This window comes from Hypanus sabinus, chromosome 9, assembly GCF_030144855.1.
Source record: "Hypanus sabinus isolate sHypSab1 chromosome 9, sHypSab1.hap1, whole genome shotgun sequence".
NCBI lineage: Eukaryota > Metazoa > Chordata > Chondrichthyes > Myliobatiformes > Dasyatidae > Hypanus > Hypanus sabinus.
The window spans coordinates 131,884,765-131,904,540 of NC_082714.1; the positions used below are offsets into that span (position 1 = coordinate 131,884,765).

The 19,776-nt window shown below is 37.8% G+C and overlaps 1 protein-coding gene across 6 annotated transcripts in view; it reads left to right on the forward strand.

Annotated features, from left to right (window-relative positions):
• The window catches only part of stau1 (staufen double-stranded RNA binding protein 1), a 46,844-nt gene extending 31,106 nt beyond the window's left edge, over nucleotides 1-15,738 (forward strand). For 4 of the 6 annotated variants that reach the window (XM_059980592.1, XM_059980589.1, XM_059980594.1 and 1 more), the window contains 7 exons: nucleotides 1,469-1,612; nucleotides 1,703-1,849; nucleotides 1,941-2,019; nucleotides 9,052-9,383; nucleotides 11,652-11,774; nucleotides 11,939-12,024; nucleotides 13,436-15,738. In XM_059980592.1, the coding sequence (XP_059836575.1) occupies nucleotides 1,469-1,612; nucleotides 1,703-1,849; nucleotides 1,941-2,019; nucleotides 9,052-9,383; nucleotides 11,652-11,774; nucleotides 11,939-12,024; nucleotides 13,436-13,523 (999 nt within the window). In that variant the 3' untranslated portion in view covers nucleotides 13,524-15,738. The remainder of the gene's footprint in view (nucleotides 1-1,468; nucleotides 1,613-1,702; nucleotides 1,850-1,940; nucleotides 2,020-9,051; nucleotides 9,384-11,651; nucleotides 11,775-11,938; nucleotides 12,025-13,435) is intronic. The other 2 variants (XM_059980591.1, XM_059980593.1) reach the window with 2 other exon arrangements.
• The last annotated feature ends 4,038 nt before the right edge of the window (nucleotides 15,739-19,776 follow it).

A 19,776-nucleotide genomic window follows, 5' to 3' on the forward strand; every position in this document is an offset into this window, starting at 1 on the left:
AACAAATCTTTTTCACCAAATCCCCCTTTAAAAATCCTTACTTTCACTTTAAAGCTCCACCCCTTGTTTTTTTTACATCACTGTCATGGGAGAAAATACTCTATTTACGTTATTGATGTTTCTTCATTCTTTGAACAGCTTTCCTCTTTGGATTGTTTGTACTGTGTATGGACTAATCTCTTGACAGTTTTCATCATGTTAATCATTTACAAAGAATTGATCTTACCCAAGTATTACCTTTGGAATGTCTGTGTCTGAAATAATTAGTTCTAAGTTGCAGTTTTTGTGATGGTTTGTTTTTCATAAGTGATTACTACTTTTCTGTCAATCACGTAAGATGTGTAGTCTGGCTAAATGTCTATCATCTTTATCGAAAAATCAGTGATTTCAAACTAATCCAAATCCTGAATCTTGTATTATTTTCTGCTTCATGATCTTACTCTCATATTAAGGGCATTTTACATTTCTTTCAGTGCAATATGTGAATTCTGGATATTGAAATCATTCTCTACTGTATGCTTGTGAAGTATAGCTGAATATCTGGGCCTTTTGTAGTTTCTTTTCCTTTTATCCACTCTTGATGTTTACAGAAATAGGATTAATCAATAGTAGGTGATTAGGATCCTTGTCCATTTTGAGATGAGGATGGCTGTTTTGGGTTTGGTTTCAGCGTTCACTATTGCTGAACTGCTTTTGTTTCAGATTCCATCCTGTATCCTTTTAATAACTATCCTGGCTATTTGAATAATCTGAATTGGTACCTTGGTTTTAAACTGTTGGTTTACATACTGATTCTTGCTGTTTTGGACTGGTATTAGTGATAAAAGTCAAACTTTATTTAGAACCAAGATAAAGGACCTTGATGCAAATGTAAATTATCACCTTCCCTTCAAAGATGTTGCCTGACTGAGTTCTTCCTGTGCTCTGTGTTGCTTCAAATTCCAGCACTTGCTGTCTCTTGTTTCTCAGATTTTATTAAATGTGCTACAGTATGGGAAGAGAAAGACATTTCAAGTTATTGATTTATTTTCTTAAGCATTTGGAAGGCAAAATGGCAGTAGTAACTCTCAGACTTAGCTGAGCCAATTAAAGTTTTCTGCTTTATTGTAGTGATAGAAATTCTTGGGCCATTTAACTATAGACCATGTTTCTCAGTTCCTAGAACCTCAGGAGCATGGTATAGGATTGGGAGCAGGCCTTTTCTTCCTTGTGGAGAATACAAAGGTGAAAAGTGGGAACAAAAATAGAAAATAAATAGCACCACTTTTGGTGTTTCAAATCTGCAAGATTCAGCATTGTAAATTTTCAATTTTTTTAAAAAAAAATTAGGTTATTGATGTACCTGGGCCCCCAAAAAAAATTGGCTTTTCAAATTTGGCTGCAAAAGTTAAAACTTTTCATTATCTTGCCCATTGATTTAATTTGATTAGTGCTGAAATGCTGAGCTTGCATTTTTTTTATTTTTAAGCTACAGACAAGTCCAGAGTATGGGCAAGGAATGAATCCAATCAGCCGCCTAGCTCAAATTCAGCAAGCAAAAAAAGAAAAGGAGCCTGAATATACATTAATGGTAGAACGAGGTCTTCCTCGCCTCAGAGAGTTTGTTATGCGGGTGAGAAATGTTACATAATTTATTGGATTTTCTACTGATTCTGAAAGATACAATCCCAAATAATTTGAACTATTTGTTTCTGTTATTTAGGTCAAAGTTGGTGGTCAAGTAGCAGAAGGAATGGGCCCAAATAAAAAAGTTGCTAAACGAAATGCAGCCGAGAAAATGTTGGAGCTTTTAGGTTTTAAGGTTCCTCAGCCTCAGCCACCTAAACCAGCTTTGAAAACTGATGAGAAGGTAATTTTTTTTAAATTACATCTGAAATAAAAACAAGTTATTTTTTTGTGTTAAAGATATTGTCTCAGGGATTCTTTTATTTCCTTTACAGCCAACTTTGAAAGAACCTGTTAAAGGACGGAAAGTAACCTTCTTTGAACCCAATTCCCCTGCAGAAGATACTGCACCAGGTTTGTTACATGGAGGTTGTTTCCTGGAAGTGGATTTCTTAAGTATTTGTATTTTGCTCGAAGTCTCTGCCACTCTCTTTCATCTAATTTTACCTTCTTGTTCTCTACTTTTCTCTTTCATGTTTTAATTATTTGGCAGCCATTGTAGCAAGTTGAACCAAAAAGTAAAGCAACCAGAAAAATATCCCTTGCAAGTATAAAAATAAGACAAAATATTTTCATTGGCACCTCCAGTATTTTGAATCTTCCTCACCTATTTTCCCCTGAATTTAAGAAGCATTTGTCATTTACACACTGCTGGTTAATTATTTTACAAAACAATCTTGATTAACACTACAAACTTCCATTTTACTCTGTTATGCATTCTTCCACTCTTTAGCTGTCTAGGTTCTATGGTGTTCTTGTCCAAACTCTTTATTTTACTTGTAGGGGGTTATAGGTAATAGTGTGCAGAGGTTTAAAAAATATGTCAAATGTTAGGACAAATAAACATCATTCAAATAAATAGGCCAAAATGGGATGAATTGGGCAAGGGAAATATTGCAGCAAAAGGTAAATAAGCCCAGTTCAAGCACATTGGAAAATGGAATTAAGTTTTGTGAAGTAATGATAAAATATAAGGGGGCAGATTTTAGAGATTTTGTAAAATTTATACATAGTGTACAGCACAGGCCAGTGAGCCCACAATGCCCGATTTTATTCATGTCTTTAATTAATTTACTAACCCTGTATGTCTTTGGCATGTGTGAGAAAACTGGAGCAGCTGGAGGAAATCCATGCAGTCACAGGGAGAATGTATAAATTCCTTATAGATCGAAGCAGAATTGAACTCAGTTGGCACTGAAATAGCATAATGATAACTGCTATGCTATTGTATTTCTCCCTCACCCCAAACAATTTTTTTCAACCATGACGCTGTCTAGATTAGAGAACATGTCTGGTTAGGAGAGGATGAACAAGCTAGGGCTTTTCCCTTTGGAATAAAGGAGGAATGAAAGGTGACTTGATAGAGATGTCCAAGATGATAAGAGGCATTTACAGAATGGACAGCCAATGGGTAATATGGGAGGGCATAATTTTAAGGTGATTGGAAGAATGTATAGGGAATAGGGTTTTTTTCAGACAGTACAGGGTGGCCTGGAACACACTGCCAGGAATGGTGGTAGAGGCAGATACATTTGGGAAATTTAAGAAACTCGTAGATAAGCACATTGGTGGTGCCAGAGAATTTTTTTCTTGGTGCTACAGTGGGGCTGAATTATTCAGTGATGGTGCTGAGGGATGTTCTGAAAAACACTTTTCAACTGAAAAACACGCTAACCCACAATGTCCACTGCTATTCGCGTTACATAGGCAGACAATGCCAGAAGATACACCGTTATTAAAGACAAATAAGGCAAACAGATACAAGGCTGTTACCAGGAGTTGGACAAATTGTACTCTGACCATGCAATACCTCAATTAATTCGGCTACTGAATTTAAAACAAAAATCAACAGAATCACCACTTGGAAGTCTAAGGACACATCCACAGTAGACCGGATAATCTTGAAAATGCTGGTTTTGCATAAAAACGATAGGCACAAAAACACTATGTGTTTTTGAAAATATCTCAATCCACACAAACGGAGATTTCGGTGAATCTCTTCCTCCTGCACATGCACAGGACACATCTACCGAAAACAAGCGACATGTTTGGTGTCGAATCTAGCCGTAGAAGTGCGCGTTTGTGTAGTTACAGACTAGAAAAACTTAAAACGACGGACAGCTGTTGGCTCTTGCGCAGGAGAACTTAAAAAACAAAAAAAAACAAATACTGGAGCGTACGGTGGCAACCGACAGGGAGTTCACAGACAGATTGACCCGGCTGACGACGAACATTGAAAAACCGACTAACTCTGTTACATTAATAAAGCACCTTGTTAAGTGTATAAAACATGTCTGTGTCAGTGTTATCTTGTATTTCCATAGAATGTGACATTAGGCTGTTACACATTTATTGTCAGAGAAGTACTTGCATAAATAGGTAAACCACCCTCATATGAGCAAGGACAGAAATCAGCAAAGTGAGTACAGTATACTTATTTATTCAGTAGGTTATGAGTAGAAGTATTTGGTGAGTACATTTCTAACTCTTCTGGCTTCAGTCTCGTTGCTGTCTGTTCTAAAATTGTTAGGTTGCGTTCAAGAAAACAATGAAATGGCGCTCTGCCGTCTGATAGTGTTTTCAGATTTCTCTGATTACCCCATCCACACTGATCTGCCCGAGCAGCGTTTTCAAAAATATTCACCTTGGAAAGTGTTTTTGAAAAGCTTCGGTTTCAGGAGATGAAAATGCTGTTTTAGTATGGATGGAGGGTAAAAACAAAGAGAAAAAGCTTCGGTTACGGATTTATCTGGCATAGTGTGGATATAGACTAAGCAAAACCAGTAGGCTCAATAGCAGTAAATGTAATATTTTAGGATTTGCAGGAAACTTAAGGACTATGGGGTATTCACCACAAAATAATAATTATAATCAGCATTAGTCTAGGCCCAAATTTTTAAAACATCAACCGCACTCACCGTTGATGTTTTCAGAGAAGCACAATCCATCTGTTGTGATGGGTGGTGAAAGCATCAGTGATTTTCTGAATGTCAAGTGCCTTGGTCCTCCGGCTGTTTATGGCCAACAGCGCCAAGTTGCTGTTTTGAATATTGCCGCTACTATTCCTTGGGTAGTTTTTGAGGTGTCTGAGGCAAGAGAAACTCCATTAACAGGAGGCAGATGTCAAAGGTAGAGTCAGTGATATGCAGATTAGCTTTTATAAATCTATAAATGAATCACGGTAGGGTCTCATTAGGGCTAGAAATTCCACTGTGTTATTCACTGTCTGTCCTTTTGTTTCCAGCAGGCGCTGAACCTGATGTAGCTCTGCAGTCAGGTTCACTTCAGTCACAGTATTGGGCCATTGGCCAAAGACAATTCTTGTCTAGGAAGAGCTTGTGTTCGGGACTCAGTGCTGAGACTCCAGTCAGAACACACCAAGTCTCAATTGAGAACCGTGTTTTCATTTTAGTCAGAAGTCGTGTCTATAACCGGATAGAAACAGTGCTTTCGAAGGTCATCAGAGGATTTGAGAGGTGTGCGTTCGGTTTGGGCCACAACAACAAAATCGTGTAGGCGGCAGGGTGGCTGGGCCTGTCTCCTTTCAAGTGGTCTGCTCTGTATACTGGCCTTGATGCACAGGTCCCTAGCTCTTGCCTGAATTTTACACCATGATTCCTCTCCCTGTTTTGCTGAGAGCGCATCGATAACAGACTGAGCCAAGTCCACAGCGGATGAAAGCTCCGAACTGGGAGATTGTAGCTGGTCTGACATGAACTTGATGACTCGGAATAAATCCTCAAACAGAGTGAGAAGTAAGCAAACTGCTTATTAATCAGTCCATTTCCAGATCTGGCCTCTGTTTTCCTCAGTGCATTTGGTTGACCCATAATATCCTCTAGTGTAGCTAGACTGGCAGGGTGTGATTTCCTTATAGCCACAAAGCTGTATTTTGCCATACCCAACATGTATCTGACAATTTTTCAACTCCACGGGTTGTGCAGTTGGTTCCAGTTCTCTCTGTTCCTTCATGAAAAGATCATGGGCCACAGAGTTTGAAAATAAGTTGTAAAGCAGCTGCACAGTTTCAAAAAACTCACCCGTTTGTTGTACATTGCTCACAACATCCACTAAAATAAGGTTAAGTCTGTGAGCACGGCAGTGTATATATAATGCTGCGGGACCTGTTTCCTGAATCTCTCTTGTACCTCGTTATTGCACCTGGACATCACTTCTGACCCGTCATAACACTGACCTATCCACACGTTCTTATCAATAACACACTGGGCGAGTGTCTGTTCAATGCTTTTAAGAAGTGACACTGTGTCCAACCCTTCTGCTGGAGTGAAGTGCAAGAATTCTTCGAGCACCGTTTCGTTATTCAAATACTGCACCACCACTGATATTTGCACCTTTTTACTCAAGTCTTTACTTTCATCCACCATGATGGCAAAATGTATGGCCTCCTTGATTTCTGCACTTATTTGACATCTCATCATATCTGCCATAATACCCATAATTTCATTTTGGATATCGTGATGGGTGGGGTGTTTTTTCCATTACCAGGATTGTCCTCTTTTTCTAGCTACAGTCTTCTCAAACTGCCCAATTACATTGGTCAACTCAACAAAGTTTACCCTGTTGCCAGATCCATCATCCTCCTGGAATCCTCGCTGGGCACTGCCTTGGCACGCAGTAAAGCGTAGAGGCTCAACCGCTGCTCTCATATACTCAATATTTTCTTGGACAATCTTTGCATTTCCTTTATCAAGCATATTTCCCAATCTTGAACCGTCTTCTTTTCTCAATCTGAATTCGGCTCATGCCTCCATAGTAAACTTATAAGCTGCACTTACATGGTGGGTTTTGAAGGCTGTTGTAGTTTTCTGCCAGTTGCGGTAAGTGGTGACAGTGAAGGTAGATTCAGAATGGAACCCATGTCCTCCACACAGGAAATGCCTGTGTGCAAAGCTAAATGTAGTATCTTTTGTGATCGAATATTCCAGCCAGGAGTACAGGTCAAACCAGCCTCGAATAAAACTCCTTTGCTGATTGCCAAACTGTTGCAAAGGGTACTTTTTCACTGCTGGCTGACGGGGTCCTTCCTCAGCCTAACATCGCTAACAGTATTCCCACTAGCATTAAGAGCAGCTTCATCCATGTTCTCTTCTGAATCCCACTCCATTTCTTGTTCCTCTACTTTGCTGTCACACTCCTTCAATGAACTGCTCTCATCCTCATCTCCATTTACTTCTTTCTGCATGTCACTTTCAATTAAGACATGCTCAGGCTGAGACACCTCAGGCCCACGCTAGCTTGTAAAAGCAGAATGTGTGTGTGGCATCCGTTAGTCTCACGAGACCATGGATCTGTGCCTGGATCCTGCACAATGTATGTATACTATCAATCTCTTGCGTAATTCACTAGATCAACTGGAGAAACAAGCTGTATTCAAAACTATACAGAGAAAGCAGCTGCAATTTGTATGTCAAATTTCAGTAAATTTCTTGGTGCTGCTTTTGTAGTTTTTGCTGGTGCTGTAGCCACCTCAGCGCCGCCACTGGAATAAGCACATGGATGAAAAAAAATGGGAGGGCTATGTGGGAGGGAAACATTAGATTGATCTTGGAATAGGCTAAAAGTTTCACACATCTGTGTGCTGTCCTACAGTGCCTATAAATAGTCTTCACCCTCCACCTCTCACCACCCCCCCCCCCCCCCAGAAATTTTCATGTTTTTTTGTTTTACACCATTGAATCACAGTTGATTTAATTTGGCATTTTTGACACAGATCAACAGAAAAAGACTTTCATGTCAAAGTGAAAACAGATTTGTAAATTAATTACAAATATAAAACACAAAATAATTGATTGCGTTAAGTATTCACTCCTATTGTATGATGCACCAAATCATCATTGCTTCAACCAATTGGTTTTAGGAGTCACATAAGTCATTAAATGGAGATCTGTTCTTTGGAGACTTGTGTGCGGTCAAGGTGTTTCAATTGATCGTAGTAAAAATACACCTGTATCTGGAAGGGTCCGACTGGTGAGTCAGCATTTGGCTGACTATGAAGACAAGAGAACACTCCAAGCAACTCTGCATGAAAAAGTTATTGAAAAGCACAAGTCAGGAGATGGGTACAAGAAAATTTACAAGTCACTGAATATCCCCTGAAGTGTACAGTTAAGTCAATCATCAAGAAATGGAATGAATATGGCACAGCTGTAAATCTACCTAGAGCAGGCTGTCCTCAAAAACTCAGTGACTAAGAAGGAGACTAGTGAGGGAGGCTACCAGAAGACCTATGACAGCACTGGAGGAGTTAGAAGCTCCAGTGTTGAAATGGGAGAGACTGTGCAAACAACAACTGTTGTCCGGGTGCTTCTCCAGTCACAGCTTTTTGGGAAAATGGCAGAGAGAAAGCCATTGGCCACTGTTGGTGGGGGTTTGGGATATCTCCCTTGAAATCTCTGCTACAGTTTGCCAGAAGATATGGGAGACTGAAGTCCACTGGAAGAGGGTTCTATGGTCTGACGAAGCCAAAATTGAGCTTCTTGCCCATCAAACTAAAAGCTATGTTTGGCATAAGCTAAACATCATACATCATCAAAAACACACCATCCCTACTGTGAGGCATGGTAGCAGTTGCATCATGCTGTGGGGATGCTTCATTGCAGCAGGCCCTGGAAGGCCTGTGATGGTACAGGGTAAAACAAATGCAGCAAAATGCAGGGAAATCCTGGATGCAAGAGAACAGTGACTTGGGAGAAGATTGGTTTTCCAGCAAGGCAATGACCTGAACGTAAAGCCAAAGCTGCACAGGAATGGCTTAAAAACGACAAAGTTAATGTCCTGGAGTGGCCAAGTCAGAGTCCAGACCTCAATCCATTTGTGACTCGACTTGAAAAGGGCTGTTCACTCACTTTCCTCATGTAATCTGACAGAGCTCAAACAGTTTTGTAAGGAAGAATAGGGAAAAATTGTAGTGTCCAGATGTGCAAAGTTGATAGAGACCTATCCACACACTCAAGGCTGTAATTGCTGCCAAAGGTGCATCTAATAAATACTGACTTAAAGGGGATGAATGCTTATGCGATCAATTATTTTGTGTTTTATATTTGTAATTCAGATCACTTTGTAGAGGTCTGTTTTCATTTTTGACATGAACGAGTCTTTTCCCTATAGATCAGTGTAAAAAAAAAACAAAAAAAAATTCCGAATTAAAACCACAATGATTCAATGTTGTAAAACAATAAAACATGAAAACTTCCAAACGGGTGAATTCTTTTTATAGGCATTGTATGTTCGGTTTCCTTGTATCAGCATAAGAAAAGGATTCCAAAAATTAAATGGAAATGCAAATCTTAGGATTCTATAACAATTTGTCCTTATGGTATAATAAATATTTTGATACATTAAAAAATCATTTTTGTACTATTTCAGGTAAAGATGGGTGTATGCGTCTGGAAGATGAATTTCGAATGCCTTATCCCAGCCACCAGCAACTGCCTGCTGGAATTCTACCCATGGTTCCCGAAGTAGCACAGGCTGTTGGAGTCAATCAAGGGCATCATACCAAAGATTACAACAGACCTGCAGCAAATCCAGCAATGGCCACAGTTACTGCAATGATTGCAAGAGAACTCCTGTATGGTGGAACATCTTTAACTGCTGAAACTATATTGAAAAATAACCCTGCAGCCCGCAAGCCACTAAGTACCCTAACCAGACCTTCAGAACAATTGGACTTTCTAGCTAATGTTCAAGCATTGCAGGTATAACAAATCTATCTTGGTGCAAAGTTTTTGCGAATTTAACTTGACTATTTTCCAGAATTGTTTTGAAACGTAATCACTCCAAAATTTGTTCTTTGTTTATGAAGGCAAGCATTGTTTTCTCTATCACTTCATCTCCTAGTTTTACTTTGGGTATTGTTTAAAATTGCATTTTACTCTTCTGAAACTGATTTTGGATAATCTTGAACTTGACCCATTTTTATAAAAAAGACCGGTGAATTCTTTGGTTAAGTATTTCTATATATTTTTTGTATAATTTTTAAGTTTTGGTAGGACTCATCAGCAATACTGTATTGTGACTTGGCCTACCCATAAAGTAGCCTTTTATATATTAAAGTTTCTTAAAGTTAATTTGAAGAGTTAAAATAAACCAAATGATATCTCTCAATCAAACAGAACAGGTGGATTACATACTAGGTATGAATTGGGATCTCTCTGACTAATGGGGCAGGTCTGAAAGGTTTAGGGCTCACTAATGTTTGCTCATAACATTAAATATGGAAGCAGAATTAAATTATTCAGCCCTTTTGGGCTTGTTCTGTTATCATCAAGTTCCTGCCTGATTTCCAGTTTGGTGCCATTTTATTGCACTGTTTCCACTGGATTTGTTTCATACTGTGAAATCTATCCATCTCTGCTTTTGAATGACAGACAGACATACTTTATTGATCCCGAGGGAAATTAGGTTTTGTTACAGCTGCACCAACCAAGAATAGTGTGGAAATATAGCAATATAAAACCATAAATAATTAAATAATAGTAAGTTAATCATGCCAAGTGGAAATAAGTCCAGGACCAGCCTATTGGCTCAGGGTGTCTGACACTCCAAGGGAGGAGTTGTAAAGTTTGATGGCCACAGGCAGGAATGATCTTAATGATTGAGCCTTCATAGTCCTACAGGGCAGAGAACTCCATAGATTCAGTACCTTCTGCATGAAGAAATGTCTCTTCTTATTTGAGAATCCTGGTTCTTAGCCTAACAAAACATCTTCACAGAATTCAGCTGGAACAATCTTAAAGTTTCAGTGAAATATCCTTTCATTGTAAATTCAAGACATAGTCTATTCTATTCAGTCTCTTCTTAAGCAGCAATCCAATCTCCCAGTCTAGTAAATTTTCAACCCTTGGTGAAAATATCTATTTTTTAGGTAAGATTAAAATTATATTATAATTGGATGCAGTTTCACCTGGGCCTTGTATATTGCAGAAAAGCTTTTTTTTACTTCTGAATTGAAATCCTTTTGTAATAAAAGCCAATTTGTCATTACATTCTTAATTGTTTGGCATACCTGCATATTGGATTTCAGCGATTATGTACAAGGCGACAAGAGGTCCCTTTGAACATCAACATTGTCCATTTTTTAAAAAATCTGCTCTTTTTTTAAACGCAGCTTCACATTTATTGTATCTGGTATATATCCGTATGCTCATTTCTGCTTGTTTATACTTTCTTTAAGCTTCTTTACATCCTCGTCTATTCTCAGTCCCATTTAATTCTCTATCATTATTGGACTTAGAGACATATTTGGCTCCCCTCAATCGTGACACTGATATAGCACCCATTTTGCAGTATGCTTGTGTGATCAAGATCCCAGTCTAAGGATCTGTTTATTCTTCTCTGCTTTTTGCCTGATAAATATCCCAAAATCCTTATGCCTAGCTTTGCTGACCAACCTGGATGTGAGCAGTTTGAAAGCTTTTGGGAAAACCCAGTCATGCAGCTGGTATTTCCCTTGTATATTTTACAAGTTACATTCTTAAAGAGCTCCAGGAAATTAGACAAACATGATTTTTATTTCTTGGCTCAATGCAGTTATTCTTTTTAAGATTATTACATCCTTCCCCAAATTCTAGCACTTTCTCAGCCACTGACATTTGCTGGATATCTGTTGCCGTTTTCTCTCTGTCACCCTCATAAATCAGAATGTCACATTGTATTAATCCACAGGAAGAATTCCAGACTTTTAGAATTTTGGAAAATGGTTATTTCAGAGCCACCATTACTTTTACACAACTGTCCATACTGTTTTCAAAACTCTAGGCTATATATTAGGTTCTTAGGATGTTAGCCTTTTTCAGCATTTAGTCTTGCCAATCTCTCATCTTTTTTTCTTAAACTAATTCATACAGAATGTACTTTAATTCATTTTTGCCATGCCCTTACCGTGTCTGGTATTTCTGGCAGGTTCTTGTGTTGTTTGTGACTGCCAGTCAGTTTTGGTAGTGATGTGATTCATTTCTTTCTAGGTCGAATATAAAGACTTCCCAAAAAACAACAAAAACGAGTATGTGTCATTGATAAACTGTTCTTCCCAACCACCTCTGATCAGCCATGGAATTGGAAAAGATGTTGAATCCTGTCATGATATGGTAAATGATACTTTGCAATTTAAAACATCCGTTTAGTATAATGTACTACTTGATTTAATTTCTTGTTCAAATCTTAGGATTGCACGTAGCTAGAGGATTAGGCTTCTAGAGTGGTCTTTTTATTTTTATTGGAAGTATGAAACATTCTTATTCTCCCTTTCCAGGCTGCTCTCAATATATTAAAACTGTTGTCTGAGCTGGACCAACAAAATGTAGAAATATCAAGAACAGGAAATGGACCAATTGCTGTGTAAGTATATATTGGTTCTTTTGTTTTTATTTTCTCCAGCAATTTCCCAGCATCAAGAATAACCTGCTTTCCACTCTACTTCTGAAGTGATTGTGGTCAATGTGGCATCCGAATGTTCTGCCTCTGATGGGCTAGACAGATATTTAATAGATCTGGGAGGTGGTGCACTCCTGTTAAATCTGCTGGGCTTCCATGGTTTTCTTTGCCATCCCAGATACTCCTCCGTATTGGCCAGTGATTCTGTGATCTGGTGAGGATGTTGCATATTTTTCAAGGAGACTTTTAAGACCATTCTTGAATCATTTCCTTTGATCTTGGTGATTTAATCATAATTTTAAAATCATGATGGAGATTGGAGGGGAGTACCTAGTACTTTTGTTTTGTAAGGTCTGCAATGATGATTCTTTACATTTAGGTAGTCCAGGAAAATAAATTATGTAATTATGAATAAAAGTAGATAATTTGGAGCAACACACAAATTGTTGGAGGAACTTGGCATCTATGGAGGGGAATAAATGGTCAAGGGTTCAGTCTGAGACCCTTCATTAGGACTGAAAGAGAATGGGGAAGAAGTTAGAATAATAATGAGTGAGGAGGTGAAGTTGGTAGGAGGCAAGTGAAGTTAAGTGGATGGGTTGAGGAGGAGGGATGAAATGAGAAGCAGGGAGGTGATGGATGGGAAAGGTAACGTTCTAAAGAAGAAATCTGATAGGAAAGCAGTGGAGCATGGGAAGAGGAGGAGGAGGAGTGGAGATGATGGACAGGTGAGCAGAAAGGAAGGAGTAAGGGTGGGGCTAGAATGGGGATTTGAGAAAGAGAGAAGGGGTAGGGGGGAATTACCAGAAGTTAGAGAAATCAATGTTCAGGTTGAAGGAGCAACATTTTGTATTCTCTCTGGAGGCTAATCAGATGGAATCTGAAGTGTTGCTCCTCCATCCTGAGAGTAGGCTTACCATGACAATAGTGGAGGCCACGGCCCTTCACAGAGAATCGGAATGGGAAGTAGAATTAAAATAATTAGCCACTGAGAAATCCAGCCTTTTCCATGCACCAACCTTCCTCTTCACCTAGCACCTGCTAGCTTCTACTCCTTTCTGTTCCTTCACTTTATTCTGGTTTCTTCCCCTACATAGATACTGCCTAACCTGCTGAATACATCCAGCATTTTGTACGTTGCTCTGGATTTCCAGCATCTGCAGAAATGTCTTCTGTTTTAAATACTTTGGAGTTCACAAAGTAGATTAATCTTAATGGATCAATTGTACTGATTAGATTCTATACAAGTGTAAATTGAAAATTCTGAGGCATCAGCAGTCAAGTACAATTTGAATTGTTTTAAAACTACACTTTTAAATCTTAAGATACTGATACTTTTCACAAACATAATTAAAAATTATCTTCTTATTTTCAGATGCGTGAAACAAGAAATTGATGGAGACACTCTCATCAAACCGGCTAACTCAAACACTTTAGGACAAACACTGGATGTCACTGACTGAAAGCCTTTTGTTTTTGACCCAAAGCTCCAAGCACCAGTGAAAATCGGATGCTTCCTGTCCTGTGACATTGTAACTTCAGGTTTAGAGAACTACAGTTTGAATCTTGCTGTAGAATCTAAATCATTAAGTTACTTAACTTTTTAAAGTATACATTTCAACATTAATTCAATTTTTTTTGATGAAGGAAATTTATTCCTAATTTTTCATTGGAACTTTGAATTTCTGTTGATGCTTCTCCAAACGTACATTACATGACGATTGAAAGGTTGCTTAACAAAATCCAGGTCATATCCAACTTATGTAGTTTATTATTTGATATGAATTGGCCATGAGTAACAAACTTTTTGGTGTAACAAAACTTGGTGCTAGTTTAAAAAAAGTGGAGTGCCTCCATTTTCTTTGTTATTCCAAAAAAGAGAAACTGAAACTCCAAATTAACTGAGTAGATAATAAGAACTGTTTCTTGTTATTTTTGAGAAATTATATCGAGTTAAATGTTCAGTCTTCTAGATTAAGATGTTTTTTCTTAATCTAGAAGTTTTTTTTACTTTAATAACTGAAGGCATTTTTGTTTTTATATTAAACTTTATTCTACAAAAGTGATTTTCAATAGTGGAAACGAATTACATTGTTGGATATGATCTTTAACCTGGCTTATACCAGAAAATGCAGATTACTGTACATCTTGGTGCAGGGTAAATTGTAAGATGTTGTGTTGTACTTTAATGCTTTGATGTTCCATGTGATGTACACAAAGTGTGTACAGTAAACATTTTGCTTATTGTCCAAGTAAAGCACGAAACTACGTCAAAATTGTTACTTTACTTTTGGACTTACTTCCCTCCCCATGTACTGTACCTATGGAATGGAGAAGTAAAAATTGGTGTTTGTGCAAAAGTACTGGTGGCTTTTATTGGCATAACACATTTTACTAATGTGAAGCTGAGTTAAAGGAGTTACAACGGTAAAAATTTTATCTTTGTTTTGCAACCAGGTTTAAACATTTGACAGATTTTATTTTCCCCATTTTCTCCCATCAAACATTTTTGGAATCCTTTTCTAATAGTTATTTCTGTGTTATAATACCCTTCATTGCAAGTGTAGAAGAAAAAATGTTAGCATGAATAGTTGCAGGAAAATACTGTGAAATATTTCAGATATAACTTTAAAAATTCTTTTGTTACAAGAACATATTTGACTCCTTTAAATCATGCTACACCGGCCTTTCTCCATTATTGGTGGTAGAATAGCTAACCTTATATAAGGTTTTTTTTTAACTTGACAGCATCATTCTGAAGAATAACTTTCTTCAAAGTTGCACCTGAATGACTTTTGAAATCTGCAACAAATATCAGACTTTTAAAAGTGGGTTAGAAGCTCTAAAGATGACTGATGGAACTGTGGAGCTTTACTATATTAAAAGTTCATTTAACTAAAACGTAATTGTTTAAAACCTGTTTTGATTCAAATGTTGGTATAGAGACAAAGTATTGCTGAGTTTGGCACAAAATAGAATTAGCTAATAATTACTAAATACAGTGGATTCTGGTCAATTAGTCCATTGGTTTATCGGGGCAGCTGCTTATTTGGGATAGCGCCTAAAGAACAAAAACTAATCGAAAATAGGCAGGATTTCCTTTTATTTGGGATACTCTGCTGTTTAATTGGGACAAAAGACTGTTGCTGAAGTTTCTCACTCATATTAATCATGTGCATTTGTGCAGCTGTTAAACACTACACTGTGCTTTAGAGAAAACGGTTTTTAAATATCGGCAGTTGCATATGTTCCTGTTCCAGTAAGCAGTAATTTTTGTCACTGATGGTTGGTGAGAAAGAAGCAGTAAGACAATTCAGAATGTGTGCTGTTTCAAGTAATTCAGGCTTGGAGATGCCAGAGATGACCGGTAGTGAAAGTGAAATGACTTCACTCCTTAAACAAGTTAGAAACTACAAAGAATTCGAAGGTATTGACTGTCATTTTGAACGTTACAATGAAAATGTACATTGGAAGCTGCATTGTATGACAGCAACCTGTGATCTACGCTAAGTGTGCTGATTCTGTTCAGTTGCAGTTAATGACAAGAACTCGGCAGGTACACCAGATGAATTTCTCCGTCAATAACTATAAGGAACTACAGTTTTATAGAACTGTGGTAGTATTCGTAGTGTTCTAATCTGTATTTCATTTAAATACATAATTTGTTACTCAGTTAAATGGTAGTTTGTGTTTTTTATACTTTCTTAACTATCTCCATGAAACTCTAGCTAATTGAGGCAGCTGCTTAATTGGGCCAAAATATACTGGTCCCGATGTGTCCCAAATTACCAGAATCCACTGTAATTTTGTTTTTGCATTTGTGATTAAAAATTCTTAAAGCAATTGCATGATTTAACCTGAGTATCTTCCAACAAAGCATTTTACGAAACCACTATTACAAAATATGGGGAAAGATCTAGTTGAAAATTGCATTTTGTATATCTATAGTGTCTCAGCTGAAGGACAGTATTACTAAGCTTTGATTTGGAGTTTGGTATTTTCTTATTTTATTCCATATATAAATTCCGGGTAACTGTGTTGTCCTAATTTGACTTCACTGTGATACAGTGTATGTTATGTTTTCACAAACTGACCTACAGAAATCAATATGTATCTATTGTTCCTAAGAAAATTGCTGCTCTGAATGCATAGTTTAAGTCCACTGAGGTCATTTAAAAAAGAATGTGAAGTTCACTTCAATCCACTTACGTGTCGATGACAAAATATCAGTTTTTAACATCCAATCAGAAAATTCAAGTCTGCCTACAAAGCTAGCCTACACTTTGGATCGTAGGATTGTATTTGACTACAGTAAATTTGTCAAAACTGCTGTGAGCAAGAGTTTAATAACTTTATTTCTGATGAATGCATCATTATGTGTCTGCTATTTAATCTTCAGACAGTGAGTAACTTGTAGATATTTCTTGTAGGCAGATACAGCAAACATTTATTTTAATATAGCCAGGTACAGCAAACTTTTATGCACAGCAAAATCCCACATTACAATGAGCTGAATGTTCATTTAGTTTGTAGGGGATAGCTTCCTTGTCTTAACTGCATCCAAGAAACGTTGCATCAGTAACTACAGCTTAAAAGCCTGATGCAGTGGAAGATTTGCTTGTGTATTCCCTGTTGACTACATCTTTTATTTTAAGTAAGTGCTCTCAAAATAAATACATCAAAATAGTCTCATTAAATTTTTGGCCATCGTAACTACTTCTGTTGTTGCTCCACAATACTATATTCAAGCTACTTGGCAACTGGATATTGCTGAACTAAGTGAGTTGCCAAGCAGAGAAATTTAATGCTCTTCCCTAGTTATAAATGTTTTTTGAAATTTATGAATTTTTTCAGAATATTTTATTTTGCTCTATAAATAGGATTTGAAATTTTGGTTTTGAGGTGTCTTTAGTTATTTCATTAGTGAAGTCTGATATCTTTTGATTATTAAATTTGTAATTGGATGAAATTTAATAAATTGCAGCAAAGTGGTCATGATGTTCTTGCAAATTCAAAATTGTCCATTGCTGCCCACGTTTTCTACTAATTTATCCTTTATTAGAATGGACTACATATGATTGCCCAGTCTTTGTATAGTCTCTGCATGTTAACGGGCAGAATATAAAACAGACTTTTGAAACTGCAGTTCGTATATTTTACGAAGTAAAGTAAATCAAATTTAACTGGGATTTTGAGTATTTCAGTTATCCTAACGAACAGATCTCAGACAGACAGAATGCACAGCTGCTCCTCCCTCCCCATCAGTCCTCAACATGGTTCCTCCCGAGCTATGTGCTGAGTCTATTGCTCCACACTGTTCACACCCAATCAATCATGTCAAGTTCACTGATGACATGACAATGGTGAGGCTAATCAACAATGATGAGACAGCCTACAGAGAGAAGTTGGAAGAGCTTAAGGCTTGGTGCTAGGCAAATGACCTCTTCCTTAATGTCATCAAGATAAAGAGGATAGTTACTGAGTCAGGTGAACAGCGGTTTCAAACTCCTGGGAGTGTACATGACACTCAACTTCTCATGGTTCCAGAACACATCATGCACAATCAAAACTCACCAACACCTCTACTTGCTGAGGAGGCTGAAGAGAGCTGGAGTTTGCACGTCCGTACTTGTGTCATTCTACGGATGTGCTTGGAATGGAAACTATTGCAGTGGACAGGAAGGCTATATAATGGCTAGGCTTGTGCCATCCTACCCATTGCATCATGGGATCCTACACACCCTGTCTGCTAATGGACTGTTTATCTCTCTCCCATCAGGGAGGAGGCTACCTACCATCCACAGCAGGATCACCAGACTCAAAAATGGTGACTTTCCCCAAGTAGTATTGCTGATCAACACCTCCACCCACCAACTCCTCCACTACTTTATTACTTTATGTTAGTCTCCTCCTTATATATAGCTTACTGTCATTACGGGATAAGCAATTAATATATATATATATAAAAAGCTAATTTATGGATTTATATGTATTATATTTTAAATTGTATTTATCTTTTGTGTTTTTTGTGCTGCATAGGATCTGGAGTAATAAGTATTTTGTTTTACACTTGTGTACAGGAAATGACGTTAATAATCTTGAATCTTATTAAAAAATACACAAGCCCTCTTTTAAGCAGAAATAAAATCTTCCATTATATTTTGATCTTGACATTTTGGAAAGGTGAATATATTCTGAATTCGTTTCCATATTTCAACCGAGAACTTTGAGAACTCTGATCATTATAATTGTTCACTGTTCTTCAATTACCATACTAAGTTATATTGCCTAACCTTATTCAGCATTTTACCAGGATAGCTATGGGAAATACGTGAGTGGTATACTTGAGTAGTAGCTTCAAGAATTATTTGCAAAAGAACTGATCAAATATAATTTTAGGAATTATTTCTGATATGTAGAAAATGCAAGGAACCATCCTTCGTGGAACAGCATGCTGGCTGTCTGGAAGTGTAATAGGTTTGTGGTTTGATTCTAATACAATTCTGCAGATGTTGGAAATCTTAGGCAATGCCTAGAAAATGCTGGAGGAACTCGGGTCAGGCAGCGTCTACGGAGGAAAATAAACAGTTGCTAAGTTTCAGGCGGAGTCTCTTCAGTACTAGATGAAGGGCTTCAGCCTGAAATCTCGTCTCTTTTTATTAATTGGAGAACTTAAGTTTCGCTATGCCTCTGTTCAGTTTTAAATCAGCTGGGTAAAGAGTGCCAAGAGAGACAATTTTTTCTTCATTTTTGAGCTAGTTTCAATTCGGTCAATATTTTAATGTCTTGTGAACCCATTCGTAATAAGTATGTAAAGACAGGCTCTGAAAATGCGCCCGTGTTAGGGATAAATTGTTGTGAAGAAGCAATGAAAGAAAAAAAGCAGTCTGCCCTGAAACTAGATATGGGCACGAGTGTAGGTTCCAGAAGATGCTTCATAATCACTCGCCATTCATTGAGTTACACGGTAAAGTCAAATACCGCGTATCATAGTTATTACTTTCTGTATGTGAAAGTCGCTCTTTTTTTAATCGTGTTAGTTTTGTTCAAGTATTTTCAACGCCGTTTGGTGGTTGGAATGGCGGGGAGAAACTCCATAGCTCCAGTGCCGTACTGATTAAAGTGAAAATTGAGAACCTAGAATCTATTCATTGAAGAAAATCTCTTCCATCCAATGAAGCACCCACATTGACTGCAATAACCTCCTCGGTACTCCCAGCACTGCAGTGGGAACAAGTTATTTTCCATCACAAGAGACTGGCCGAGACACAAAAACTAAGGCTGTGCACTGAATGATTACGTGCAGTGTCTGAGTGTAATGCCAGGTCTAGATGAGTTGTGGTCCACGTTAAAGCATTCTTTGTATTTTGAAGTGAAAGCGTTGGTCCACTAATGAGTTCAATTACGGTCCCTATCATTCCTACATGCATAAATAACACACACAAAATGCTGAGGAGTTTAGTAGGTCGGGGGTATCTATGGAGAGAAATGAACAGTTGATATAACCAGTCGACGGCTAACACCCTTCATCTGTGCTGACACCATTGCCGTCCATGGATACTGCCGTCGAACCCGCTAAACTCGTTCAGAAATTCGTGTGTTCAAAGTTTGCAACAGCCGTAGAATCACGTCTGGCTTTGTAGATGCGTAAATCCTAATTGGCTGGTCAGGAGCACGTGCCACCACGTAAAGTCACACGGCACATGCGCATTCACT